This window comes from Telmatherina bonti (assembly GCF_933228915.1).
Source record: "Telmatherina bonti genome assembly, chromosome: 20".
NCBI classification, from domain to species: Eukaryota; Metazoa; Chordata; class Actinopteri; order Atheriniformes; family Telmatherinidae; genus Telmatherina; species Telmatherina bonti.
Window position 1 is genome coordinate 9,373,557 of NC_136618.1, and position 27,989 is coordinate 9,401,545.

Here is a 27,989-nt window from a genome sequence, read left to right on the forward strand (position 1 = left end):
AGTAGAAACATGTTTTTATTGATGTGAAGGAAAAGAAAGATGAGCAGCAGCCTCGCTGAGTTAAAGGCACTGGTTCTGTTAGAAACCATTAAAACGTCAGCTGTTGGTGTTGACTTCAGTAAAACAGGAAAAAAGGCCACTGAGCGACAGAATCCGCTCTTCCTGCAGTCAGTGGAGCCGAATCATCTAAATCTGATCAGTTTCAACATCTGGAAGCAGCTTGAGTCTGAAATGACTCAAACTAAAGAGCAAGTTCAACACCATCAACAGTTTCTGGACAAAAATCACTGAAACATGATTAAAACAACGTGTTTAGTACATAAACTATCAAAGTTAAAATGTTTTCACACAGTCAACAGAGATGAACGATGCTCCCGTTTCCTACGCAGGCGGCGGATCCTGAATGTGTAGCAGGCTCGTTGGTTCTGGTTTCATCTTCCTTAAAGTGTTCTGCAGGATCACAAAATGATTTCTGGTCTTCAGGTCTGGACCAACGGACTGAGCGGTACATCTGAAGGCGAGCGAATCCAACATCTGGACGCGGAACGAGGAGTTTGTCTGTGACTCTGAGATCTGACCCAAACCGTCCCGAAGCGCCGGATGCAGGACTTTAGGTTCAGATGTGTTCGGTGTGGCCCAGAAAACCACAGCAGGTGTTTTCATGATGTGAACATGTCTCGCTGGTCCTGAAGGGCGGATCCGGGTCCGACGGTGGGCTTCCTCCTTCACAGCTTGGCCTTGGCCTGGAAGAAGCTCATGACGGCGTTGAAGCACTCGTCTGACGTCCAGCGCTCCACCAGGCGCTCCACCTCGGCGTCGTTCACGGCGTGCAGACGCTCCTTCTCCGTGGATCGGATCAGCTGTTTGGACAGAGCCAGAGACTGCAGGCGACAAGGACAGGACGGGTCAGAACTCCGCCTTCTGTAAGGTTTTATTTCTGTCGTCATCAGAATGAATCGACTCCATGTTGTAAATTCATTCTGATGTCCTGAAAGCCTCGTACAGTTTATATCCTTACCTCTGCGTTACAAGATTTCTAATAAAATGAAACAGACTACGGTTACATGATGTTTTTAATTTGGAATTAATAATTCGGAATTAACGTATTCTCCTACGAGTTTACATGAAAATAATTATTCAGAATGAAGGTTTACAAGAAACACGTCTTTACTTAATTCCTCTTTAGAGCGGCGGGTTGGGAAGGGTTCTGATTGGACAGAGGGTGATGTGACGTATGACGTCTTTTCAGTCGTAACTTGTAAAAACTACATCATAAGAACCGGTTTAGCAGCTATTTGTATTATAAATGTGAATTACCAGCTTGACATGAGCATACTACTTCACTGTCTGCAGCAACTGAGGAGGAGAAGAAAGACAGACCACCGAACCCGGAAGGTAAAACAACGCGCGTCATCGGGACAGGAGAAGGTAACGAGCATGCTCAGAACGACCAGAATTAACTTAGAGCGGAATGAAGGTTTACATGACAGAAGAATTAAATAGTTCGGAATTAAAATGTGAATAAACCAGACACTTACATCGGAATTAAGTTTAGTTCCGAATCGAAATTAGCATTAGGAGTTAAGTGTTTACATGGTTGTTTTTAGTAAATCGTTTGTCAGCTGTTTTGTGTGATTTCCTGTTTGTTTTTTTTCCAGTATTTACTGAATTTGTTTCAAACTTTGTTTATAAAGCACTTTTCATATATTAAAAACACAACATAAAGTGCTTTAAACATTTAAAAACAGCCCAGTCCAAGTCCCTCTTCATCCTCCACCTTCCCACCCCATCACACACACACACGCAGGCACATTTACACACCTCCAGATTACCTGCAGATGCAAATGAGCTCTGAACTACCTGATGCAATCAGGTGATTGTGTCCCTGTCAAATAAATAATAAAATAACGTGAAGTTTATGGTATCCTGCTTTCATGTCCATGAACAGAGGCGCTGTTGTGGTTTGATGCCAGTCCTGATGGTTTTGTGGGAGAATCTGAGACATCTCCATCAGAGGTGATGAAGACGACAGACCTGCAGGTTTGGTGTTGAGCAGCTTTTCCCACACAGCAGGGGTCATTTTAAAAAGACAAGCTGACATTTATCTAATACATTTTTTATCAGAGCTGTGCAACATAAATGTCCTGTTTTCTGCTGAATTTCCTTTCTAAAAGGTTTCCAAACAAAATTCTTTCTCCTCTCTTGCTTCACTTTTTAGCAAATGAGCGATCAAACGAGTGAGTCTGAGATTGCTCCCTTTGTGACCTCACCAGGACTCTTAGGTCCTCTTCTCAACTATTACTTAAGGTCCCATTGGCCAGATTAAAATCCAGGGGTGATGGAGCCTTTTCTGTTGCTGCTCCTAAGATATGGAACAGCCTTCCCCTTCACATCAGAGCTGCTCCATCTGTCTCTGACTTTAAGTCTGTCCGTAAAACCCACTTCTTTGCTCTGGCATTTGGTCATACTTGAGCTTTTTCTATGTGTATTTTCATTTTTTTACTTTTATTTTAGATTTTTGTTTGTGTCCAGATTTTATTTATCTTTTTATTTTTTAATGTGCAGTGTTTAATTTTAAATTGTGGAGAGTTGTTTGTTGTTTTATTGTTCAGCACTTTGGGCAGCTGCCACTGTAGAAATGTGCTATATAAATTAACTTGAACTTGAAGGCTGAATTTTGGGTAAAACCATCTTGTTGGAGCTCTGACACTCAAAATAAATTGTTGAAAATATGTTTAATGTGGGACCTTTAATGCAGCAACACAAAGGGAGGAGGCATTGACGTTAACACTAACATCCGTTACCCGGCGGGGTCATGGCTCAGAAACTTTGGCAACAACTAATGCAGAGGATGTCCTGTTCAGTATGAACGCAGTTGTCATACATCACTGCCTTCATACTTCCATGTGTCTGACGTTGCCATGGTTGCTAAGTCAGATCATCCGCTAGAGGGCAGTGCTGACTTCAGAGTTCACCCCCACGCTCTGACAACGTTTGGTTATCTCAACCGTCTGAAAACACCAGAAGAATAAAACCACAAAGTTTTTACTTTTCTCCTCCACTTTTTCTGCGTCTTCTTTGAATGTTTTTATTCTACGGTTTCTGAGCCGTCTTCCGCCTGTTCCTCTTCTTCTCTGCTTTGTTCCTGTCGCTGGTTGAGTGTCAGCTTTACAACTCAACACTGCCCCCCTGTGACTTCCAGTGGTATTGATGTTATTTTTCGCTGAGTGACGGATAGCTAAGCCTCTTGAAAACGGACCGAACTAGCATAACGGAGACAAGAGACAGACGAAACGTCCGTCCTTCTGCATATCCGTCTTCTGCTTGGAACATAAATGGACCTTTAGATGTGTGAACTCCAGCAGGAACTGTAGTAAATGTGTAAGCAGCTGCATCTTGTGTGTGTGTGTGTGTGTGTCCTTACATTGGGGGGCAGCTTGGCGTAGGCCTTCAGTCTGGTCCAGACCTCAGACTGGAAGCTGCTGTCGGGGAAAACCTCGGTGACCAGACCGAGTTCACAGGCCTGAGCCGCCGTCAGCTTCTTGTTGAACAGCAGCATCTCGCTGGCCTGCAGAGACACGGAAGCTCCGCTTCACGTACCAACCACCTGATAATCTGAGTGTGTGTGTGTATATATGTGTGTGTACCTTGGCGTTGCCCATCATTTTGGGGAAGGTGTAGGAGGAGCAGCCCTCAGCGCTCTGACCCAGCTGACTGAAGGGGGTGTGGAAGGTGGCCTGAAACAAACACATTCCAGATTAAACATCTGGATCTGGAGCAGATGATTCTCCTTCCATCAGCACCACCTGGCATTTCCACATTTAACCAGACCAGAAAACGTTGGGACTGAATGGAAAGCATGGTTCTTATGACTGGCATTGGTCTCCGCCTGACTTCATCCACAGATCAGATACTGGACAGAATTCCCTGATCCAACACACCGAACCGCAAAGGAACCTGCATCGACAAGTCTGATGGGGAATCAGCTGTCGTTGCTTGTTCAGCATGTCATTCACTTAATTATATTTTAGTCTGGAAACATTAAAAAAAATAAAGCTAAACTGAAACTCAAAAACCAAGGATTCCAGGTTTCCAGGATAAAAGGTTGTTTAATGCTAAACTTCCAGCAGAAAACTGAAATCCAGAGAAACGTTGCTCCAGTTCATCATTCTGACCAGAGTGTCTATCTGCCAAGGAAAACTCTGGAAAAGTCTTCTAGCTAACACTCTGCAATCCTGTATTACAGCGCGGGGGGGGGGGGGGGGGGGGGGCTGTTAGCTAAGAGCTAACCAAGTTAGCCCAGAGCTAATGGAGATAGACAGGCTGAAGCTAATGCGCGCCATTAGACAAATAACACACTGCCTTCCTGCCACTGGATATTGAATACCTCTCAATGAAAAGGTAAACCTGACCTATTAAAATGAATGAAAATGAATTTTTGAACCAGGCTGTAAACATGTTTATTTCTGCTGTGAAGTTGGTCTTTTTAACATGGGAGTCTATGGGGATTTGCTCTGTTTCGGAGCCCCTAGTGGATGAAGGGGGAACTGCAGTTTTTGACACTGCTTCACTTTTAACCGCCAGAGGTTGCCGCTTGATCTCCACATGAAAAGCTTTGAGACACATTATTTTCTGATTGATGGAACTTGTGGTTAAAATTGTTCCTGTTTATGAACAGAACCTTTAACATGTTCTGGTCGCCTGCTTTACTGCTGCCGTAACTGACTGTTATCACATGGTGTGTGTAATCGGTGTACCCTCTCGGTGGCATAGACCAGGTCGAAGAGTCCCATCACGGTGACGGAGACTCCAACAGCTGGACCGTTCACCACGGCAACCAGCGGCTTTGGGAAGTCGATGTAGGCCTTTATGTAATTCCTGCAGCGGAGAAATACGACAGAGAAACCACACAATATTCCAACAGATCCGTTTTACTCACCATCTATTTTTTAATCACTTCTCAGACTATAATCAGGTTTTGTTTTTTTTTTTTAATTTAGAAGATATTTACCTCCGTCAAGGAGGTCATGTTTTACCTGCCGTTTGTTTATCTGTTTATCTGTTTGTGTTCAAGATAACTCAAAAAGTTATGGACGGATTTTCAAGAAATTTTTTAGGACTTGTGATGTAGATGTTTCAGGAAATGTGAAAAGGAAGAACTGGCCAATGGCCATACCTCACAATGTTAAAGAATCCTTTAAAAAAATTCCTGAAGCCAAAATTAAATCAGTTCTTCCTTTTCATATTATCATCAGCTCCTGAAAATTTCATGAAAATCCGCCCATAACCTTTTGAGTTATTTAAAGGATTCTTTAACATTGTGAGACAGGGCCGTTGGCGGAGGTTTGCACTCTCCGAGTGCTTTTCTAGTTAACTCTTCTTCTATTGAATTACAACAGACTAGCCAACAGCGCCCCCTCTGGTGTCTCTACACAGACAAGTTTCTTGCCAGACCTGCTCTTTGAAGTGAATTTTGCATCTTAAACCTGGTGGATATTTGGCGGCAAAACAAAAGAAGAAACAACAAAACTCTTTCAACACCAGTCCATCGTTACCTGAGCAGCTCCCCACCACGTTTGGCCATCACCTCCACTCCATCTTCTGGGATCTTGGTGAAGTTTGTGAGGTCGTTCCCACTGCAGTAGAAATCCCCAGCACCTGAAGCCAGCAAACACAAAACATTTAGCATATTAAATCCATGATGGTTCTGGAGTTAAACCAGGCGGCTACCCAGAGGTGGCAATTCCTGGTCCAGAAAGTAAAGGTCCAGTCCGGCAACTGTTCCAGACCAGTCACCAAACCAGCTGAATTTAATGAGCAGAGTTTATTTTCCAGGTAAACGTGAAAACACCTGTTCTAAATGTACCAGTAGATCCTAAAACATGGCAGGACTTCTACTTTCTGGACCAGGAATTGCCACCTCTGCGGCTATCTGGTAAAACTGCAGGTAAGAACGCAGCAGCTAAACCAGAACTACAGGTCAAGGAGGAGGTGTGGCAGCTACCTTTAAATCAGAACCATTGATTAGTCCTAAACATAAAAATAGTTACAAAAGCTTTGAACACCTGACTCTTAGTCTCTCCCACCCAAGATGGAAATCAGAGAAGCCACTTCTCCTAGTCGTAGTCTACCGTCCACCTGGATCTTCCTCACAGTTCCTAACCGTCTTCTCAGACCTCTTATCAGACTTAGTGCTGAATAGTGATCAAGTCATTGTTCTGGGGGATTTTAACATTCATGTTGATGATGAACATGACAGTTTAAATATTGCCTTTAACTCTATATTAAGTTCAATCGGATTTTCCCAAAATGTCCACAGACCGACTCGTTCTCATCATCACACTCTGGATCTTGTTCTGACATACGGCATCAAAAGTGATCAACTAACAGTTTTTCCTCATAACCCTGTTGTGTCTGATCATTTTTAATAACTTTTGACTTCACTTGACTACACAATGGCTGAGAAGAAAATTCATTATGGCTGCTGCAGCTTCATTTGCTTTCCTGTTGCTTTCTCCTCCTTAGTCCAGATTATGAACAAATTCTGATACAAGTGGAGCTAATAAAGACTAAAACCAGCCACCATGAAGCTTCATCCAGCACAGAAAATATGCAGATTGAGGTCTGATTGTCTTAGAGGTTTTACTGCTTTTACAGCAACAAACTTCCGGTTCTAGATCTAGATGTAGATCTAGATCTGACCAAATAGAGACATTCGTACCGGTAAAAACTGTGAGGACCGAGTCGTCTTTCGCTGCCTGGTCCAGAGCTGCGATGATCTCGTTGTACATCTGAAAGAAAACAAACATTTTAGAGTTTACAGGAGATTTACAAATAAATAAAAGATGATGTCACTTCAACTTATCCACCAATCACAAAACTCCCTGCTTTGCATCTTTTCTGTAAAAGCTGAACGCAGTCTGACCTCCGTGGTGATGGCGTTCTTCTTCGCTGGTCGGTTCAGTTTGATGGTGGTGATGTTATCCTCCGTTGTTACCAGCAGCGTCTCGTATGAAGCGCCACTCGCCGCAGGCGTTGCAGCGACCTCCGCAGAGCTTCCGCCTTCTGCTTCCAACAGGGAGCCAATCAGGTCACAGTACTGCTGCCTGGCGTCATCCTGAGATGCATTTACAGTTTGTGGTGAATCAGCCGGTTTATATTTGCTGTCGAGGAAAATCTTTAATAACCGAGCGATGCTGAACTCGGCTATTAAACTTTCCCACCTGTGATATGGAGCCAAGAGACTTCCATGCATCCCATTTGACCTTGTTGACGAAGTCCAGCATCCCTGGTTTGGGGGTGTTGCAGGGACCCTGAGTGGACTGAAGAAAGAAGAGGACGAGGAGGAAGAGGATGGTAACAGTATTAACACAGAGAACGAGGAGGATCTGAGGCGAACACGTCTGCAGAAGCGTCACACAACATGTGGAACATCTGGAAGTTCTCCAACCTGCTTGAAGAGAGCGTAGATCTTAAGTTTGACCTCATTGCCCGGGTCATTCTTCAGCGTCGACAGTTTGCTCTTCGCCTGCTCGAACTGCTCCACCGTCGCGCCTGCAGACACAGCGACGCCGTCGTCACTGAGGTGAACCAATCAGATCACTGCTGCTAAAGAAGACGCGGTCTGCAGTGCTGAATTTATTTGTCTGATGGACAATTCGGCTTCTTCAACTTCTCCAAGTGCAGAAAACTGCAGCAGAAACTCACCCATCATAGGACCTGCTGTGGTGTGGAACTTCAGACTGGGAACACTGGATCGGAGCAAACTGGTGACACAAGAAGGAAACGGTAAGGGTTTGAAGAACCACCTTCTGGCTGCTGAACGACTTGGAAATTGACTCATAAATCAATCGGACAGCAGCTGAACTACATCTGCAGCACAACAAACCCGCCCTGAATCAGAGCAGACGTTTCCTGTTGTACATGTCTGCCGTTTGGGATCGTCGTCCTGTCGCACGGCGACATGTCAGGCAGATGGCCTCACATTCAAGGACTGCGAGTTGCCCAAGTCCCGTTGCTGTAGAACAAGCCCAGATCATGAGCCCTCCACCACCATGCTTTACAGCTGGTATGAGGTGCTAATATGCTGTATTTGGTTGTCTGGATTCTGACCAAACATCCCCACTTTGTTTCAGAAGTCTGGTGGTTTGTTCAGAAGCAGCTTTGCAAACCAAAACCGTGCCGCCGTGTTTGTTTTACAGAGAGGAATCTCTTTTCTGCAACGTCTCCAAACAAGGCACACGTGTTCAGTTTGCTTCTGACTGAACTGTCATGAACTTTAACACTTAACATGCTAAATGAGGCCTGGGGAGTCTGACATGTAGCTCATGGGCTTTTTACAGTCTTACCTTGGGCTGGGTTTGCTGGGATATCCACTCCTGGGTAGATTGGCAGCTGTTTTCACTGTTTTGTACCAGTTGATAATCTTTCTCTATGTAGGATGATTGGCTCCATTTAGTTTGAAAATTATCCTATAAGCTTTCTCCGATTAATGAGCAGACAGTGATCAGTGTGTTGATCTCCTGGCAGGTTTTAGGAGAAGATCTAGTCATCGTTCCTAACTTTTACATACATAAAAACTAGGGCAGGGACGATATGCTTTCATCCCGATTCGATTTGATTTTTTGGGTGAAGATTTTATTTAAATTGCGATTCTCACAATTCTTTGATATTGCTGATTTTTGTCAATGAAAAATAAACAAAAAAAAAAAACAAAAACCTTTTTTTGCTGCAATAATGCCCAAGAATACTAGTAAAAAGATCAATAAAAACAATAAAAATGACAAAAATGTTAGTATGGATTCTTTTTATTTATTTTTAAAAAAAAAAATCTATGTTAGAATTGTGAAACAAAAAATCACGATTTTTGATTTTTCAATTTGATTTTCCCACCCCTAATAAAAACAGTGTGTACTGGTGCACGTGTGCTTAGATGTACTGAATTTCAAGACCTGACAGGAGGGAATCAGTTTGAATGTGTGTGCGCTGATTAATAAAATGTGAAAACGGTGTACTTTATTTTCAATGAGCGATGATGGGAGATTCAGTTGGACCCTCCAATTCCATCTGTTGGTTTCCTTATAAAAGTTATTATGAATTGGCTTTCATTTTGTTTTTTTTCTGTCTGTAAAGCATCTTGAGATGGCATTGCCATGATTTGACGCTATATAAATAAAGTTGAATTGAATTGAATATAAGACGTTTTGTTGCTTCATCTAAACCAAATCATTGTATAACCTGGAAGTTTAGATCAGACAGTAATGTGAACACTGACATGCTAGGTTTCTGAAACGATAAGCTGACTGTGAGTATTAGGGGTGGGAAAATTGAATCGAAAAATCGAAAATCTGGATTTTTTGTTTCACAATTTTAAAATCCTTTTTTTTTTTGTTAAAATGTCGATTTTTTTCCCCAATTAAATAAAATGAATCCACTCTAAATTTTTTGTCATTTTTATCGGTTTTATTGATCTTTTCACTTGTCTTCTTGGGCATTATCTGGTGCACATGTACCTGGCCATTTCTCTTCTTTTAACTGTGAGGGGCTAATAGGGCACAGGTGTGGGTGGTTGTGGGTGGGTGTAAGGGGACTGTGGGTGTGTGTGTGTGTGTTTTATCTAAGTGAAGCACTTTGTATTGTTTTTTTTAAGCACAAGGAGTGCTATAGACATAAAGTTTGATTTGATTTGATTATAGCAGCAGAATGATGGTCTGGCCACTGTGTTGTTTTTTGCTCATTGAACTCAAGAAAAATGACGAGCAAAAAGAAGTTTAATTTTTTTTAAAAAGTAATTGATTTTAATCTACAAAAATCGATATTTCAGAATTGTGAGAATCGCAATTTAAATTGAATCACCACCCAAAAAAATCGTAATCAAAAAGCATATGTCAGAGCCCTAGTGAATATAGTTGCTTTTAGTTGTCTGGTCTCAGATAGTTAGTTGGTTTTAATTGGCTGGTCTTAGATCTGCAGGTCCTGCAGTAACAGTCAGGTTATGTCTCCTCTGCAGCTCCGATCCTCTGCTGCCAATATGGAGCAAAGGTCGCAGCTAACTGCGGCTGCTTGTATGCTGAAGGTTTTCCGTTTGTATTGTATTGTATTGAAGCAAATTAAGCTAAATGTTTGTGCATTAAATGGCTAAAACACCACCTAACTGGTTAGCTCAGGGTCCTTCACTAAACCACTGACCAGCAGCATCTCAGTGCAGGCGGCTGTCCTGGATGCTAACAGCTAAGCTAACAGTTGATAGAACTGTGGACCTTCATTTGAGCGCAAGTTTCTTAATTAAAATACCGCGATAAAAGAGCTGACAACATCAACGACCGAATATCACCTTCTTATTTTCACGAAACGCCAAACAGCGGAGCTCCTCAGTGTGACACCGGCCATCTGAACCCTGATTCTTGGGTCCAAAGTTCGACAGAACTGAGAGAAATCCGGAAGAGTTAACTAGCTCTGTTAGCCGCAGAAGCTAACAGCAGCTACTAGGTGACCGGAGTCATAGACATATATATACATAGACGCCGCATTGCGCCGCCATCTTGAATGGGTCTACCATGCTCCTCCAATGCATTTATTTATAAGGTTTGGTCCAACCACAACAATAACGAATTTTTACCTGATTTTTCTCACAGTTTGGTTTGTTACAAAGGGCAGAGACATTGTTATGATACAGATCACTGTAAAACATCAAATACAACTTGCTTTTAAGCTAAAATATTTTTTTATATGCTATTTAACTAAAGGTTGCTACGATATGAATAAATGTATAAATTAATTTGATACTAACATGTTTGATTGTTTATTGATGCATTTGGATTTATCTATCTATTTTTATCTGGTCAGATAAATTCTTATTCAACCTCGTGAAACGTAATTCCACACAATCTGCTTCCAATATTTTGCCGGTTATTGCAACTGTATTCTGAACAAAATACGGGAATAGTTGCTGCTTTCTCTTGACTACGGTTGACTCTTTCTTTTATTTACATTTATTAATTTATCAGTAAAGGGATACAGTTGTACAAAGTGTACTATGCAACTCAAAAGTTACCAGAAAAAAATCTCAGAGCACAAAAACCTCTGCCAAGGCCTTTAAAAAGTTTCTGGATCCAAATGGTGATCTGGATCACCACCAAAATTAAATTTATTTAATCATTTTTCTTGAGTTCAACTTTTTAACTGATCTTGAACACAAACAGATAAAGCCAGTAAAAACATAACCTCCTTGGCGGAGGTAATTATGCTACCATGTAAAATTCTCTTTGTGGAGCATCAATGTAATCATTTTTCCATAAACACCTCATAGGAGTAAAATTTATCATTTGCATTTTGCAGATTATTGATTGTGTTAACATTATTTATAAACCAGTTATGTAGAAAAGTGTTTTGTATGTGTGTAATATATTCATGTTGCATCTCCTTGGATAAATGACAGTATTCGGAAATTGAAGCGGCTATGTCGGAAAACTGAACGTCTGTGGAAGTCCACTAAACTTGAGGTCCATCGATTGCACCTCCGGGAACTGGTGTCGTCTTTAAATGAAATGATAAAAACTGCCAGATCTACGTTGACTCTGCAGCAAGACTCGAAAGCGGAGACCCATCCAATATGGCGGCGACACTGGTTCACACTCAATGCGGCGTCTATGACAGCCACTAGGTGACCGGAGTCGCTCCTGTTTACGGCGCTGTTCCCGCCCACTCCATCGTCTTCCGCTCTCCAATTGGTTGAAGTCAAACGTCTACTGAAATGATTTGTCCAATGATGGACGCCTCTGGAACTGTCATCCTATTGAAACGCTCACTGATAACAAAGACCCGCCTTCTTTTGCGTGCGTGGCCAATAGGCGTTGAGGGCTCATTAATTTCGCACTGCTTCGCTGAAAGATGATGCAGAGGCTCTGAGGCTCCGTCCGTTCAGCTGGATGCTCCAAATAAGACCATGCCGCAGCCAAAATCACGGAAAATAGCTGTGTTAGGCTATAGGTCGGTGGGTAAGTCCTCCACATGATTTGAACTGCCGGAAATAACCGCACTGAGCGGCGATTCACTCATGCGCATGTCAATCTGAAGCCACGCCACTACTATCAGCTGTCCTGCAGGAACTGCCACTCTATCCACTTCTTGTGAAGCTTATACCCCTTATGATGAACTGGATTCACTTTTATGTGGGTGTAAACGATGGTCTTGAGCACGCATAAACCTAACTTAAAGGCATTCCTTCCTTCCAGACCTACAACTATAATTGACTGTAAGCTGGGATTGGTAGCTGGCAGCCAATCAGGTGTGGGCAGGTGTGGTCCTGATGCTGCAGCATGGAGCATCATGGCCACTTGCCTTTAGTCCCTGAAGGCTTCCTATGGATTTCATCTTGATAAAGGAAATAAGAAAAGTAAGGGACAAAATGTCTTATAGGATGAATCATGTGTGATGGGACCAAAATGTGTTAAAAGTTCCAAATGAACCAAAAATAGTTGATTCTTTTCACAACATTAGAAATGGGGGTATGCAACATGAATAATGTAGTCATTTAAGATTTATTAATAGTTTAAAAATCCAATATAAACCATCGGGTTATAGAAAAGTTCTCCACAATCTGACTTCAGCTGAGTCGTCTACATATGATTAGAGTTCAATCTGGCCATTTTATTAGACCACTGTCAGGGGCGGATTAAAAGTGCACAGGCCCCTGGGCCCAGAGTGTTCCAGGGGCCCCCTTTCCCCATCGCAACTTTGTAAAAATTGTGAATGATACACTGTGAAACGACATTTCTGACATCTCTCAGCCAGTGGTACCAATAACAATACACTAGACACTGTTGTGTAACTATGTGGCTTTTATTTAGATTTTATTTCATGTCCAAACTGCCGGTGTTATACCTACGTGGGCCCCAGGTGCCATAATGCCCATTGGATAATCCGGCCTTGCCCACTGTCGTTGTTTAAGTAACCATGAAGAGAGTTTGAGTTGTTTCATGTCTAATAAAACAGCACTGTGGGCTGTACAAAGTTATTTTCCATCCTTCCAAAGACAACTAAAAAGCCAGCTTACAAACTCGTATCACCAGATCATCCTGGTGATGACATCCACTTACAGTTCAACACAGAGTCTGTGTATCTGTGTGTTTTCTAGGAAAGTCATCGCTCACCATCCAGTTTGTGGAGGGACAATTTGTCGACTCTTACGACCCCACCATAGAGAACAGTAAGTCTGTCCTGGTCTTCCTGTCAGTGCAGAATAAAGAAGACCTGCCCTAACTAATGTATCTAACCGTGTGTTTACATGTGTTAGCATTTACCAAGACCATGACCGTAAATGGTCAGGAGTACAACCTGCAGCTGGTGGACACGGCCGGTCAGGTAAGGCCACTTCCAGGTGATTTCTCCAGAACTTTGCAGTTCTTCAAAGCTCCTTTTTCTATGGGTGTGTTGCAGGACGAGTACTCCATCTTCCCTCAGAGTTACACCATTGACGTTGATGGTTACATCCTCATCTACTCTGTAACATCCTATAAAAGGTAAATTTGGTTTAATTTTCATTGTCGTCCTATGTATTTATCAATGTATATATATATATATATATATATATATATATATATATATATATATATATATATATATATATATATATATATATATATATATATATATATAGTTTTATATGTGTCAACAACAGATCCTAGGCTAGTTTAACTCCAAGGTTTCTTCCTGTAGTTCTGGAAGCAGAGGTAATAGCATACAGAGTAGTTACATAGCTGTACTGTAATTTTCTGAGGCTGTACAGTATAAACATGACATTCTCAGTCTGTCTGAATTTAGAAAGAGTCTTTATTTCTTTAAGACAGCTTTGTTATCTGACAGATCACTTGGTTTTGTCAGGCTTCATAGTGGAGTATTTACAGAGTATCATCTGCATAGAAATGAACATTTTTGCCATTCTGTCTGGTTTTGTTGCATGAAGGAAGTTTTTATAACATGAAAGGTTTCCACACTCCACACATCCACAGCTCAGACCAGAAGAGGACACTACGGTCATATGTATAACGTATCATTTATTACCTTCCTCCTTTCTTCCTCAGAGTCTCTGTCACCAGCACATCCAGGCGTTACTTCAGTGTTTTACCATTAATGTAATTTTACCTTTTTGTTATGCAACGTTATGTCCACTAAATGATAAGTGATAAAGAAAAAAAACTAACTATCTAACGCTTGTGATTATTTCTTGTAATGTTGCTGCAATCTCAGATGTAAAGAAATATGCTGTAAACAACTTTTACAAACAGAGGAAAGAAAATGAGAAAAAAAGTCTCTGTTGTCTCTTTCTGTTTTATTTATTTATTTATTTTTTTAGATAAAAAATACTATTTTAACAGAGTCTGTTAGCTAAAATAATTTGATGTTAAGAAACGTTTTTCCCTGTTGTCATGGTGATAAACCTCTATTTCCTTCTGACCATATATGGTAACAGTCACTCAAGGTGTTTTTTTTTGTTCCTGTGTAGTTTCGAGGTGGTCAGAGTGATCCACGAGAAGCTGCTGGACATGGTGGGAAACGTTCAGTACGTACACACACTTCTTTGCTCATGAGCATTTCCATCAATATTAACGAACTAAACAAAACAAAGTATATTTTATAAGATATTGGCTTTCGAATGGAATACCTGTATAGATTAAACAACATATAAATAAAATGAAAAATTTAAATAAAAATTAAATAAATAAAATGCTGAATATGATGCATTTAACGGGTTTGATCGAGCCGGCTGCAACCCTGAAAATTCTGATGATATGAGATTAATGATTTGATGATGATGATAGTGGTGAAGATGGGGAGGATGGTGATGATTATGTTGATGATGATGGTGGTGATGGAGGTGAAGTGGCAAAATGATGGTGGCAATGGTGATAAAGATGTGGTGATAATGGTAATGATGTTGAGAATGATAGTTTGATGAGGATGAAGGTGACAGTAATAATATGGTTGATGGTGATGATGATGAGGCTGATGGTAATAGTGATGATGATAATGTGTGTCATGTGTCCTTTCAGCCATGACTCAGGGATTAACAAACATCTTGTTCATCTCTCTTCAGAGTACCAATTATTTTAGTTGGAAACAAGAAAGACTTACACATGGAGAGGTAACACACGTTATCTCACACATACACTCATATTGTATTCTATTAATGTATAGCTGAATAATTTTTTTCCTGTTTATCATAAAGGCAAACTTTGCAAGTACAACGTGTCTAAAATGTGATTATACATGTATTTATTCTTCAACAAGCATCAGACACCACACCCCACCAATGTATACACTAAAAAACAGATTTTAAAGGGACATTGTGTAAGAATTACTCCAATCTAACATTGGAATCATGTGTCGCATCCATTTGACTAATCCATTCCAGCGCCTTTTCAAACACCTACTGCAACATCTGTAGCTGCCATGTCTGAAGAAGTCTCGTCAACGCTGATGAAATCATGTCATTTGGTACTTCATGGAGTACTTGAGCAGCTGATTTATGACACGAAGAAAACCTCATTCCAGTCTTCTAATAAGTACACTTTTAACAACAGACACAACACCAGCAGTAGTTCTCCTCTGGTGGAACTGTATGTTTACATGGTAGTGTTAACAACAGCGTTCACGCTAAAAGCCAACGTAAAGCCGGACTAAAGGCCGGTGGGAAGGCTTCTTAAGCTGCATTTAATGTGACAGAAAGCAACTTTGAAAGCGACTGAAACCCCGTAAACATCCACCTCTTGTCACAGTGCGTGGAGGTGTGGACCCAAACGCAGACAGGAGCCAGCGATGCAGAATCAAGATGCTTTAATAAACTAAACTGAAAACTGGAAGGTTAAACCAAGAGATGGAGAACGACGAACACAATGAACCAGCAACCGGGAACAGAAACCAAGGGCTATAAATACTGGGAAACATAACAAGACACAGGTGGAATGGATGGACTACATGAGTCCAGGTGTACTGAACGAACGTGAAGGCTAAACAAGAAACAAAACATGAGGGAAGTAAAGGAAAACTACAAAATAAAACAGGAAACCGAGAAAACACATGAAACGTCACATCATGACACCTCTGTAGCAAGGAGGCAGCAAGGTCTCCTGTTATGCTGCCATGGTAACAAGCAAGCCCGTCTTAACAAAACCCAATGGAAAACGTTAGCTTTAGGCTAATTTAGGCCAGACAGCAGATCTACTTATGGAGGAGGATGTTACAACTTAGAGGTCCCTCCTACTTGATCTTTTTCTACCTGAGGAAGGAGAGCATCATGTTGATCCCTCCAGCCATGCAGCCTTTTAAGTTCCTTTTTCTCTTTCTTGGCGATGGTGCGAAAAGCTCCTGCAGTTTTGTAAATGACAACCAGATTTTCCATCGTAAGCCTCTCGTTCCTGGCGTCTCCATCCCTGTGAGCTGAATCACAGGGAACACACTTTCTCATTGTGCGTTGGTGCTATTTGTCCCTTACCGGCAGCTGCAGATCCGAGATGACATGGTGTGTTCCTGCCGGCTCACCCATCGTATGTACAGGAAAATATAATATCCCTTTTGCTCCCAAAAAATTGTTGGATTATTTGGTCATAAAACACCAATTATTACACAAATAGAAAAGCAGACATCAAATTTTTCCAGTAAACAACAGAAAATGTGACATTTTCTTCTTTTAAATAGCTTTTAGATTAAAAAAAAAAAAAAACAACCAATTTTAATATTAATCATGAAATAAAATAATCAATACATCTATTGTTGTTCAGAGTGATCAGCTATGAGGAGGGAAAAGCTCTGGCAGAGTTGTGGAACGCCGCCTTCCTCGAGTCATCAGCCAAAGAAAATCAGGTGAGGATAAAAAAAATCTTCCTCCTGATGAATCTTCCTCCATCTAACCGTCTCCTGCTTCCTCTTCCTCAGACGGCAGTGGAGGTGTTCAGGAGGATGATCCTAGAGGTGGAGAAGATGGAAGCTGGTCAGCCGCAGGGTCGGACTCCCTGCTCCACAATGTAGCTCCCCCCAACCGTATGGCCCCGCCCCCTCTATCGCCAACCAATCAAAAGTCCCGATATGTTCTGTTTACTCCTCAGGTCACACAAGACTCAGAAATCTGTAGATTTAACGTTTCCCCGTTAAAAAAAGCAATCCTAAGGTTTTTGTGTCCATATAAAATAAATGAGAAACACCTGGAAAACAAGCACTTTGTTCGAGCTGCACAACAGACGCACAACCTCAGGATCTCAGTAAAACATCTGCTGCGGATGCTTCCAAACTGTACATCTCCAGAACTTGTTGATCCATTAAAATACTCTCAGATTGTTAGTTAAGAGGTTTAAAAACCAGATTTTATTCTAGATGCACTGACTATCTGTTAAGCTATGTCTCCTGTTGGACCCTGAACATTTGTTGGAGGCACCAATCTGTGTCTCAGTAGCGACTAATTTACAAATGACAGATTTCAAGTGAAGTTTGGTGTAAAAAATTAGCTTTAGATTAAGAATGAGCTGGACTTGAACTGGTTTTGGGCTCATTGCGGAACTGGAAAGCAGAGCATCGGTGCCAACAGCAGAATGTAGGCTGTCAATAATAAATTTCCCATTTTACATTAATGAGCATTTAAGATACTAATTTTACGTCAGATATTTTTTTTAAATTTGCATGTAGTTCTATTTATTTTTACCCATTTGACATGTTTTTATCCAGCGTTTCTTCAGTGTAGAACTGGTCCAGAAAGTCCAGAGACTGTGTGAGTTTGGTGTGTTACGAAGTGAGACGTTTTGGGTTGGATCAGTTAGGTTGGTTCCCTAACATAAGGCTCTAAAAACAAGTAGGCTTGGCTGGTCAGACAGTGCAGCACCCTTTCCAGTTTGTGGGTGTGTAAAAGCAAAAAATGCAACTGGCCCCACCCTGCCTTGACCTGCACCCATTGGTGTAAACAATCTTAAGGGGTGGAGGGTCATGTGACTACTTCGGTTGCCGGAACCACTGTTGGGTTGTGGATCATCTGTCGAGGTTTTACCAGGACAGACATCTAGAAATATCCACTCTCATGTCAGGTTCATGTATATTTCCTCTGTAAAGCTCAGTGAATGTGAGATTGACAGCCCATACTGGTTCTAAACTCAGCCATCATGAGCCAGGCACACTTGCTTCCCAGTCAGGAAGACTGGAGAAGACTGGAGAAGAGGTTTATTGTGTTGTTCTTTCACCCATGTGGTAATCTGAGAGGCAAGCTGAGACTGAAGCCTTGTGGTTACCGTCGGTTATCGTCTGCATAGCGATGACACGAGGAGCTGTGAGAGACTACTGGACTGAAGGAGGTGGAAGAGAAGTGGTCCCAGTACTGTGCCCTGAGGCATCCCACTGCACAGGAGATATTTGTTCTGTACACAATCCTCAGAGCAACCTTCTTATGAAGTCCTCTGAATAGACAGCATGCATCTCTTTTTCTCTCTCCACTGGCTTCCCTTCTTCCCCTGTGCAGACATAAAGTGTCTCCATAGAAACAAATGCATGAATAAGACAAGTTTTAACAAATGTAAAATCACAATTTTGATTTATTTTCATTTTTGAGATGCTGTGACAGCTGCTACTGAACCTCACCTGCTCTATATTTTCATGGTTAAAAACGTTTTTATGTGTAGAAGAAGTTTTTCTGTTTTTACAACTCAATAAAGCAGCGCTGTTGTTCAGCTAAAATACTGCTGTGTCTTTACTTGAAGATGTTGATGATGATGATGATGCTGAACAGTCCAGCAGTGAATGGGACACGCTCTGAATGAAGACATAGATGAAGCGGTAGCATTGGCGAATGTTTTACCTGAGTAAGTGTGATGGCTGTGCCTACAGCCACACATGGGTGATATTAAAATGCATCACACACACACACACATAGATTTATTTTGTTCAACCAGGATTTAATTTACAGACAATATTTTTGTTAGATATTTGTTTCATGTAGCATCACAACAATTCTAAAATTTAACAGCTGTCTGCTCTGTTTGTACAACAGCAGGTGGAACTGACGCACCATCAATGTTTCTTCCTCACTGAACAGACTGATGTTCCAGATTCTGTTGCAGCAGCTACATCAGGGGTCGGCAACTCTGGTCCTCGAGTGCCACAGTCTAGTTTCTCTGCTGCAACACACCTGGCACACATCAGACCTAATCAGCAGACTTGTGCAGAGTTTGATGTCAAGCTCTGCACAAGTCTGCTGATTAGCCATTGATTTAAATCAGATGTGTTGCAGCAGGGAAACTCCTAACATTTGCAGGACTGTGGCACTAGAGGACAGGTGTTGCCACCCCTGGCCTACCTGGGCCACATAAACAGTTTGGACCAGCAGATGGCAGCACCAGAGAAGAAGAAGCAGCAATTCATATGGGGATTCCTTTTAAATAGATATGTTTATTGTTTGTTTTTTGTCTTTTCATAAAAAATAAACATGTGTCTAGTGTTATATTTCATGGCAATTAATAATAAAATGTTATATTTTAATAATTGTTGCATATCTTTTCTTTAATTATATTTTCTTTGTTGATGTTTTATGAATCCTGTTTGATATGTTCAATAATTTTTTCTTAATCTTATTTAAAATTTTAATGTAAATTTCATCAAGTCATTATTTTATAGAATTTTTAATTCATTCAAAGATTCAAGTCAATGTAATTTTTGTTTTACTGTATGAATATTACATGAATGAACATAGTATTCATACTTGCTACAAAACATTTTGTGTTCCTTTTTATGTGTGCAGGTTGGTTTATTTCTCTTCGGTTCATGTTTCAGTCTTTCCCTTGTCCACTCTGACTGATCACATGTTTACATGTATGCATACGCAGAATTCTTCTCCACCCTTCGCTGCGTCTGATTGGCTACCTGCTGCTCTCATTTCATTGGTGTGTCAGGTCAGCAGGAGAATTAGAACGAGCCAATCACAGGAGGAGTAGAGGGGTCGCCTGCAGTTTACCTGTTATTTACCTTTGGAATATTTCATTAAATAAATAATGTAAATACATTAAATAATTCAAATTAATTTATATTCAGAACTCTGGATGTGGCAACCTGTAAGATTTTTAAGAAGATTTAGACAAAAATATTTTTTGTAATAACACTGCCTGTGTTGTGAACATTTCACCGTTTTTTGTTTTTTTTTTGTTTGTTTTTTTTTTAATCGAAGGACTCATTTATTTTTATTTTATTACTTATTAGAGCATAAATTGAGGAGAAAAGAACCCTTGAGATTTTCCTGTACCTCTGTGATAGACAGGTGACCTGTCTAGGTGCTTACAACCTCAACTTATGTCAGATAAATTAGTCTCCGCCCCCTCATGACCTCACCAGGAAAAAGCTTCTGGTAGAAAATGGATGGGTGGATAATATGTCATCCTAATGTTTTTATTTATCGTCTTCATTTAAAGTTGTGCATGAAGTATTAATTCATCTTTACACTTTCCATGAAATATCTTTTCTGGAGTGTGTCGTTTATTGTTAATATTTTGGGTATTTTTCTGAACAGCAGCATCATATTGGAGAAATAACTTCTATTCAATTATAATTGGAAAAGCAACTTTTATTACTTCACTAGTCAGTACTTACAACCTTTATACAAAATAAAAGTAAATGATAATCAAAAGAGAGTGATTCAGTCATCACACTTGATTTAAATGAACAAAAATAAACTAAATAGTTGTTATATTTAATGTTGTGTTGTGTGTCATTTGTAAAGTAGAACCTTTCCTGCCGTATTTCTGATGGGAGTACTTCACTGCCTGTTTGTCTGTGCAGAAACGTGGCATGTGCATTACCATTGACCTGCAAAGCTGTGGCCAAGCACTTTCTATTGAGACCACACACACTTTCTCTCTCACACACACACATGCAGCAGAATCAGCAGACACATCAGGATGAAGGGAAAGCGTCGAGGCAGCAGAATCCATTAAAGTCCGGTCCTTTGTCCCCCCGGTCGGGCCCTGGCCTCTGCCAGGCCCCCGCCTCGCCCCCCTGTCGTATATATTGGGGTGTCCAACTTTTTCTCTGTTACACTGTGTGTGTGGTTGTGGGCCAGGTTGGACGACATCCAGTAGGGCAAAAATGTCGCAGTACTCTGGAAAGGTGAGTAACAGGAGACCACAGCAGGTTTGGATCGGCTGGAAGCTTGTCTGAGGAAACGTCAGCAGGTTTTAGCTTCAAACTGCTGTTGACTCAGTTTGAAGGGTTTGAACTTGGACTTGGATCAACAATAATCTTTAGTTAGTTTTCTGTTTTTAATTGAAGGCAGATTTCTTCTGACTTTCGACTTAATCTGACACAAAATTAAAAAAAAGACTTAGACAATCAAAGTTTTGTTTTTGTCTTTGTCTGATAGCTTTGTATACCGAAGCTGCAGAATTTCCTGTATTTTAAAACCTGCAGGGTTTAATTGTGTTTCTTTAAATCCCCATTAAGTCACATTGAAGTGTTTAAGTATAATATGTGATGCATAAGAAATACACCAGCATTGGACCAGTAAAACCTAAAGGTTTTTATGTGTAGTTTCAATAGTGTTTTAAAAATTTTTGTTCTATTATTTGTAGTTAATCATATTCATGGTCATGGGAAGGGCTGGAGCCTCTCCCAGCTGCTACCAGAACACAGAAGACAACCATACTCACTCCTATAATCTAGTCAGAATAACTTTTTAAGATTTTTTCCTCGAAAAAGGGGATTAAAATGAAACTAAATTATTTAAATTCTTAAAAACGGTTTCATAATTGTGGGCGGGGTCTGGTCATTGAAGTTGACCAATCAGAATAGAGTGGGTAAACTAAATACTTGGGGAGTTAAGACGATCAATTAGACAAGATGTAGAAATCATTTTTGTTGTCAAACTTAACTAAAAGCTTAAACCTTAACCTACTAGCCCTTCTAGTTAGCTTAATAAGCTAATTTGTTAGCTTCTTCCGTTTAATAACTTAACTAGTGCCTGCTAACTCAGTTTAATCAAATTTTCCATTGTATTTATTTGCTTTTCTTATTTTATTTTTTCTTGTTTTGACATGAACTTGAACTCTGGAAACTCTTGTCACCTTTTATTTTGAATGTGCTCTAAAAATAAATTTGACATTGACATAATTAGTTATTAGGTTAGCTGGGTTAGCTAGCTAGCTAGCTATTTACCTGGCTGACCCTCCTCTCACTTTTTCAAAGGCTCAGCTGTTAATTTTGTGTGATAACTACACATGTTTATCCAAGTTAAAGTACTCTAAAAGTACTGAATACTTATTGATCATTTAAAAATATAAGAAAGCTGTTATTGTTTTAGCAATGTTAAACTATTTTGGTCTGTTGACAAGAGGCCTGATTTTAACTACTTTTTACAAGATGCAGAGTCTATTAATAGAGCTATTCTTGGATCTCTTGATCAGTTCTTTAACTTTAGAACTGAATGAAAATTTGATTAAAACTCAGCATGTCTGGCCTTTTAAATTAAACAGGAATAAGTTCCAGAGTGTCATATGTAAGTTAAATGTCAATATTATTTTGATGAAAATTAGCCTCAACTATCTCTTTCAGGGATCAAAGATAACAAGGCAAAAACAAATATATATATAGATAATTTAAGTTTCAACTGATATTTTAAGATAATTAGCTCAAAGTGCCTCTAAATTGCCTTTTTTGTCTGGTTGGTGTTAAATGAACTGTTCAGCCAGATGATGCTGTTCATCCATCACAAAAGTGTCTTCTTTCTGCAGATTACCTTTTACGAGGGAAAATGCTTCACTGGCAGGAAGCTGGAGGTCAGAGGTGACTGTGATAACTTCCAGGACCGAGGATTCATGAACAGGTAAAAAGTTATAATTAACTATAATTAAACAAGCGAAATGTTTTCATTTGCTGAGCTCAGTGTTGTGTGATTCATGTCCTGCTTGTTGAATTTAAATGAAGATTATGTCTTCATCAGAAACTTTTCAGATGATGGTTTGATGGTTTCTCCCCCTCACTAAACATAAATGACCACAATGACCAACATTTTGGTTAATTTAAAAGAATTTAATGAGAATAGTTCATATATGTCAGAACAATGCAAAATATTTAGACAACTTACAACTGAAAGCATGAATTCTTGTTATTATAGAATAATACCTTCACTAATGCCATCAGAGTAAGAAAGTCATATTTATTTGCAGAGTGAACTCCATCCGTGTGGAGAGCGGCGCCTGGATCTGCTATGACCACCCCGACTTTAAGGGCCAGCAATACATCCTGGAGCATGGCGAGTACCCCGAATTCCAGAGGTGGAACTCCCACAATGACCACATGGGATCCTGCAAGCCCATCCGCATGGTAAACACCTTGTTCAGGCTTTTAAATCATATTCAAACAACAGAAGCAAATGCATGATCTTTTATGTTGGTCATGGTCCTCAGAAGACAAACCCTTTAGGTTTGTTTCAGCTTGGTTTAGGGTCCCGAAATTCAGTGTGGAAGGGACTGTGTTTGTTCAGTATTAAGGAAACTTCACTGCTGTGATGAACAAGAAGCATCTGTTACTAATGATAGAAGATGAAAATGGTCAGTTAGCCTGACACTTATACTAGTTGATCTGACAGAGTGCTAAGTTTTTCCACATTCATCCTGCAGGAATTAATTAGCAAGGTGCTAATCTCCAAAACCTTATCTTTTGTAATAAACCATATTTTAACACATTTCTTAGTAGTTACTGGTACAAAAATACCTTAAATGTCTGCACTACAGGGTTAAAACCTCCTCAGTGACTTTGCTTTTTGTCTCCCATCTTTCCTGCCCATCAGCATGGAGAGCACTACCGCATTGAGCTGTTCGAGGGCTGCAACTACTCTGGTCAGTGTATGGAGATGTGCGACGACTGTCCCTTCCTGCAGAGCCGTGGATTCACCAAGAGCTGCATCAACTCCGTCAGGGTCTACGGAGATGGAGCGTGAGTGCAGCACAGTTACAATGCTACATCTCAGTAAATCACGGTTTCATTTATTAGTTATTAATGCACAAAAAAGAAACGGTCAAAGTTAAGGTGAAGCTTATTGCTGAGATTCACGCTTATTGCAGGATGGATCCAACTTTTCCGACTTTTTCTCTGAGTTTACTAGTAGGACAATGCCCAACTAAGAAACAAGAAATAACACCTACAAAAACTCAAAGTCAATATATGTACAGAATGTATTTGTAGCCCACAGTGGATGAACCCCATGGAATCATAATTTGTTTGTTTAGACGGAAACTTCGAAACAATTATTCATGTTCTCAAAAGGATAAACATGTTTCTGGTGACCTCCCAGCTTTCCCTGCTGTCTCACCAGTATCTAAGCCACTGAACTCTCTGTTGCCCAACATTCAAAGGCCATTGTACATTAAGTTGATCAATATTGGGTCAGTTCACTCTTTTAAAAGTAAATATGCAATGAAATTCTGATATATTTATTCAGAAGTTAAAAGTTTTAGTTGGTTATTGAAGTTTTCAGAGCAGATTTATTTTCATTTTTGTTTTGTTTTTTCTACACAAGATAAATATTTCTTCAGAGCTGTTTGACCACTCAGAGCCACCATACGGGCAAAACACAAAGGCTGTCTTTTTGTTTTCCAGCTTTAAAATTTTTATTGCATAACATACAAATACTAGGTTGGATTATGGAAATTTGTAAGTTAATTAAATGCGTGGTTCCAGCATGACCAGTTGGATATCCAACAGTACCTAAAAACAACTAGATTTTTAGTGTTCAAATCGAGAAAACCAAATAATTGTATTTATGGATCCTCTTTGTCCCAGATTTTATAAATATATATATATATATATATATATATATATATATATATATATATATATATATATATATATATATATATATATATACATATATATATATATATATATATATATATATATATATATATATATATATATATATATATATATATATATATATATGCTAGCATGCTAACTTGGTACACAACAATATGTTAGCATTTTGCCTTTAGTGCTGCAGGGCCACTGAGCAAGTAGTCTGACTACTGTTTGCTGTATGTTCTCTATGAACTTCCAAGTCATAACTCCTGAGTTCTCAGTAGGAAAGCACAACTGGAATGACCCTGAAGTTTGTTTTCACCATAAAGTTGTTACCATTGTAACGTCATGAAATTTAACCACCATGTTTGTTTTTTAATTGTTGTGTTGAATGTAACTTACAGTGGGACTGTTGTTTGGACATGTGTTAGCAAGTTGCTGTGGCGTTTGTGGAAAAATATCCTGTAATGCATGTTTGTAATGAGCTAATGTGGCTAATTTGTTAGCCTTCAAAGCTAATATATTATCCATACAAGCTAATTAGCTAGCCTTATCAATGTGAAAATCACACTGCAATTGGAATTGGCTGTCACAATATTTCTTTAGGATAATAATAATAATCAGTTTCAGATGCTATTGGACATTTAAGCTAGCTAAAAGTTATCTAAACATTAATAAATTTTGTAAAAGTGATGTAAAGTGACAACGATTCAAAAAGATAAAGAAGTTTAAATAAATTCTTAACACCAACTATTTCATAACAGGTTATGAATACTAAACAAATTTAAGGACTTTTCTGGTCCTACAAGTTAAATTTTTTAAATTTAGATTTTTAAAAAAATTATTTTAAAAGAAGAAAAAAGACCAAAACCAGTGATTAACCCACATCTTTTTCCTTTGTTATCAGCTGGGTGATGTACGAGGAGCCCAATTTCCGTGGCCGTATGTACATCGTGGAGCGTGGAAACTACTGCAGCCATAATGAGTGGCAGGCCCAGAACCCCAACATCCAGTCCATCCGCAGAGTCGTCAACTACTTCTAAGCCCATCAGCTTCCCTCTCCTGTGACTTTTACCAGCGCTGTGATCATGTACAATAAATAAACCCAGACTAAAAGAAGAAAACAGGTTTTTTTTATCAAACAATGCGTTTGTGTTATTTTGTGTGGCCACACCTCACTATAAGACAAACTACAATCATGTTTATACATTAGTCATGGATGCATAAACTATGCTTCTGGAAAAACATGTAGAGATCTGTTTACATGATAAATTACCAGTTTAATGCTCAACTTTGCTCCCTGGGTTTAAAAAACACTGGAATATAGAGTAAAATGAGCTGAAATCAGCTCATTAATATTATCTTTATTTAGCAGGACGGGACCTTCAGAGCATCACAGAAATGATAAATTACCAACTTATTTAACTGTAATAATGACCAGAGACTAAAATGATGTGCAGAAAATCAGACCTACAACTTTCAATCAATTAAAGTATATTATAGTAGCTGCGGTAGTACTTTTAATAACAAAACAAAACAAATCTTTTGAAGTACAGATGATGTAACTGATGAGGCTTCATTTTAGGGGAAAGATGATATTGACTAAGTGTGTCTGCTGCAGGGGTGTGTTGTCCATCCACAGGTGAGGATTCTCTTCAACCAATCACAGCTCTGCAGTGTGTCTACATCACCATAGCGACAGTTTCTTACCTACAGACACTGCAGCAACGAGGAAGTAAAACTGAAGATGTCAACGGACAGCAATAAACATTGTTAGTAACTGATATTTTGTGAAATTTTGATGACTCAGCACTTGAATAACCTCATAAAAGATATTTTGTAGCTCAGAATTTTGAAAGATGACTGTAGTAAATATAAAATGGGAATATTTTTATAGGATTCTCCCTGCTTTTAAACAGCCTTATTGAACTTCATCAGCAGCATGACGGCAACTGAAGATTCACTGAGCTTTATATGTAAAACATGCATGACAAGTTTGACTTCATAACCTGTCGCATGTAACATGACGTTATGGCAATAATTGGTTTTTTTTTTTGTTGTCTTTTTTGGGTACAACAGATGAGGTTTTAACTGCTGTTGTCCCACTGCAGATACTGTCAATGTTCCTCACATTAGGCTGATGTTTGGATCAAAAGTTACATGGTGTCCCTTTTAATGATCCTAGTCCAGTTCTTTGTAGTCCATATATAATCCACTTTATTATAAGCAAGTTCATCTGGGATGATTCATAAAAAGAAACAAAGTGCCATCCATCAGATCGTCTCTTCTCTATCCTGATCATGCAGCAGGTGCCAGCAGAGAGGAAAACCTCTCCTAAACAGGAAGGAAAACCAGAACCTGGAGGGACCTCGACCTGTTGGTGGTGTCATGGATAAACACGAATGAAAACATTGAACAATATATTTTATTCTCATGTTTTTCTGCTGCTTTGCTCCTGCACATTGCACATATTTACAGTGAAAGATTGAAGGTGCTTTTAGGTTTTGTACCCTTTTCTGATGCAGCCGCCGATGCATGTGTATTATGATGATTGTGCATTGTGTTACGGCCGTATTGATAGAAAATCTGCCGGTCAAAATGTTTATTTGCTACTTTTTTAAATAGCAGAACAGCACATTAATAATACAGAAAATGATATCTGTTTTCACTTTTTAGTTTTAGGCAATAAAATGAAGTGAAATTTTTGTCATATGACTACAGTAGCCAATCAGATTTCGTTGTCATGTTTTTATTATTTTACTTATTTAATGTGCATTATTTTTTCTCATGCAGAATTTTTTTTAATATTCACTGCAGTTTATTATCATTTACTACACATTTTCATCTTCTATTTATTGTATTCATAAATATACTTTATTTCAATTTTATAAGCAGTTCTTTCAAGTATTTATGTTAATAAGTTTGATTAAGCCCTGCGATGAATTGGCGGCTTGTCCAGGGTGTACCCTGCCTCTCGCCCACAGACTCCAGCTTCCCAGTGACCCGTACTCGGACTAAACGCTTTGGAAACTGGATGGATGGATTAATATTTTATATTGCAATAATCTACTGAGTGAAGGCAACCAGAGAGAAGACTTGATGTTTGTCATCCGTCAGAGGAGCTCCTCAGTCCTTTGTGTCATAAACGATGCAGCAGCAGCATCCAGCGCCTCATA

General features: G+C 39.6%; 3 protein-coding genes across 3 annotated transcripts; 2 read left to right on the plus strand and 1 right to left on the minus strand.

Annotated features, from left to right (window-relative positions):
• Nucleotides 1-10,471, minus strand: eci2 (enoyl-CoA delta isomerase 2). Its single transcript, XM_079259900.1, has 11 exons — nucleotides 10,334-10,471; nucleotides 7,708-7,766; nucleotides 7,451-7,554; nucleotides 7,224-7,322; nucleotides 6,926-7,117; nucleotides 6,722-6,791; nucleotides 5,556-5,658; nucleotides 4,758-4,878; nucleotides 3,648-3,737; nucleotides 3,425-3,568; nucleotides 1-881 (listed from the first exon to the last, which is right to left on the minus strand). The coding sequence occupies exons 1-11, from the start codon at nucleotides 10,387-10,389 to the stop codon at nucleotides 726-728; spliced, it is 1,194 nt and encodes a 397-aa protein (XP_079116026.1). The 5' UTR covers nucleotides 10,390-10,471; the 3' UTR covers nucleotides 1-725.
• A 1,458-nt stretch (nucleotides 10,472-11,929) lies between these two features.
• rheb (Ras homolog, mTORC1 binding) lies at nucleotides 11,930-17,025 on the plus strand (the record flags this gene model as incomplete). Its single annotated transcript, XM_079259562.1, has 8 exons — nucleotides 11,930-11,996; nucleotides 13,136-13,207; nucleotides 13,295-13,362; nucleotides 13,438-13,520; nucleotides 14,504-14,560; nucleotides 15,095-15,142; nucleotides 16,779-16,860; nucleotides 16,933-17,025. The coding sequence occupies exons 1-8, from the start codon at nucleotides 11,945-11,947 to the stop codon at nucleotides 17,023-17,025; spliced, it is 555 nt and encodes a 184-aa protein (XP_079115688.1). The 5' UTR covers nucleotides 11,930-11,944.
• A 4,083-nt stretch (nucleotides 17,026-21,108) lies between these two features.
• crygn2 (crystallin, gamma N2) lies at nucleotides 21,109-25,856 on the plus strand (the record flags this gene model as incomplete). Its single annotated transcript, XM_079260039.1, has 5 exons — nucleotides 21,109-21,129; nucleotides 22,749-22,840; nucleotides 23,184-23,340; nucleotides 23,807-23,952; nucleotides 25,721-25,856. 5 exons carry the CDS (start codon nucleotides 21,109-21,111, stop codon nucleotides 25,854-25,856), a joined length of 552 nt encoding a protein of 183 aa, XP_079116165.1.
• Nucleotides 25,857-27,989: the final 2,133 nt, after the last annotated feature.

Bases quoted from the DNA above. Each gene is read 5' to 3' on its own strand.
- eci2 (XM_079259900.1), bottom strand. From the start codon at position 10,389: ATGGCCGGTGTCACACTGAGGAGCTCCGCTGTTTGGCGTTTCGTGAAA. The intron at 7,555-7,707 runs GTGAGTTTCTGC...CTGTGTCTGCAG, and splicing joins CACAGCAGGTCCTATGATGG to GCGCGACGGTGGAGCAGTTC. The intron at 7,118-7,223 runs GTGGGAAAGTTT...AATGCATCTCAG, and splicing joins CTCTTGGCTCCATATCACAG to GATGACGCCAGGCAGCAGTA.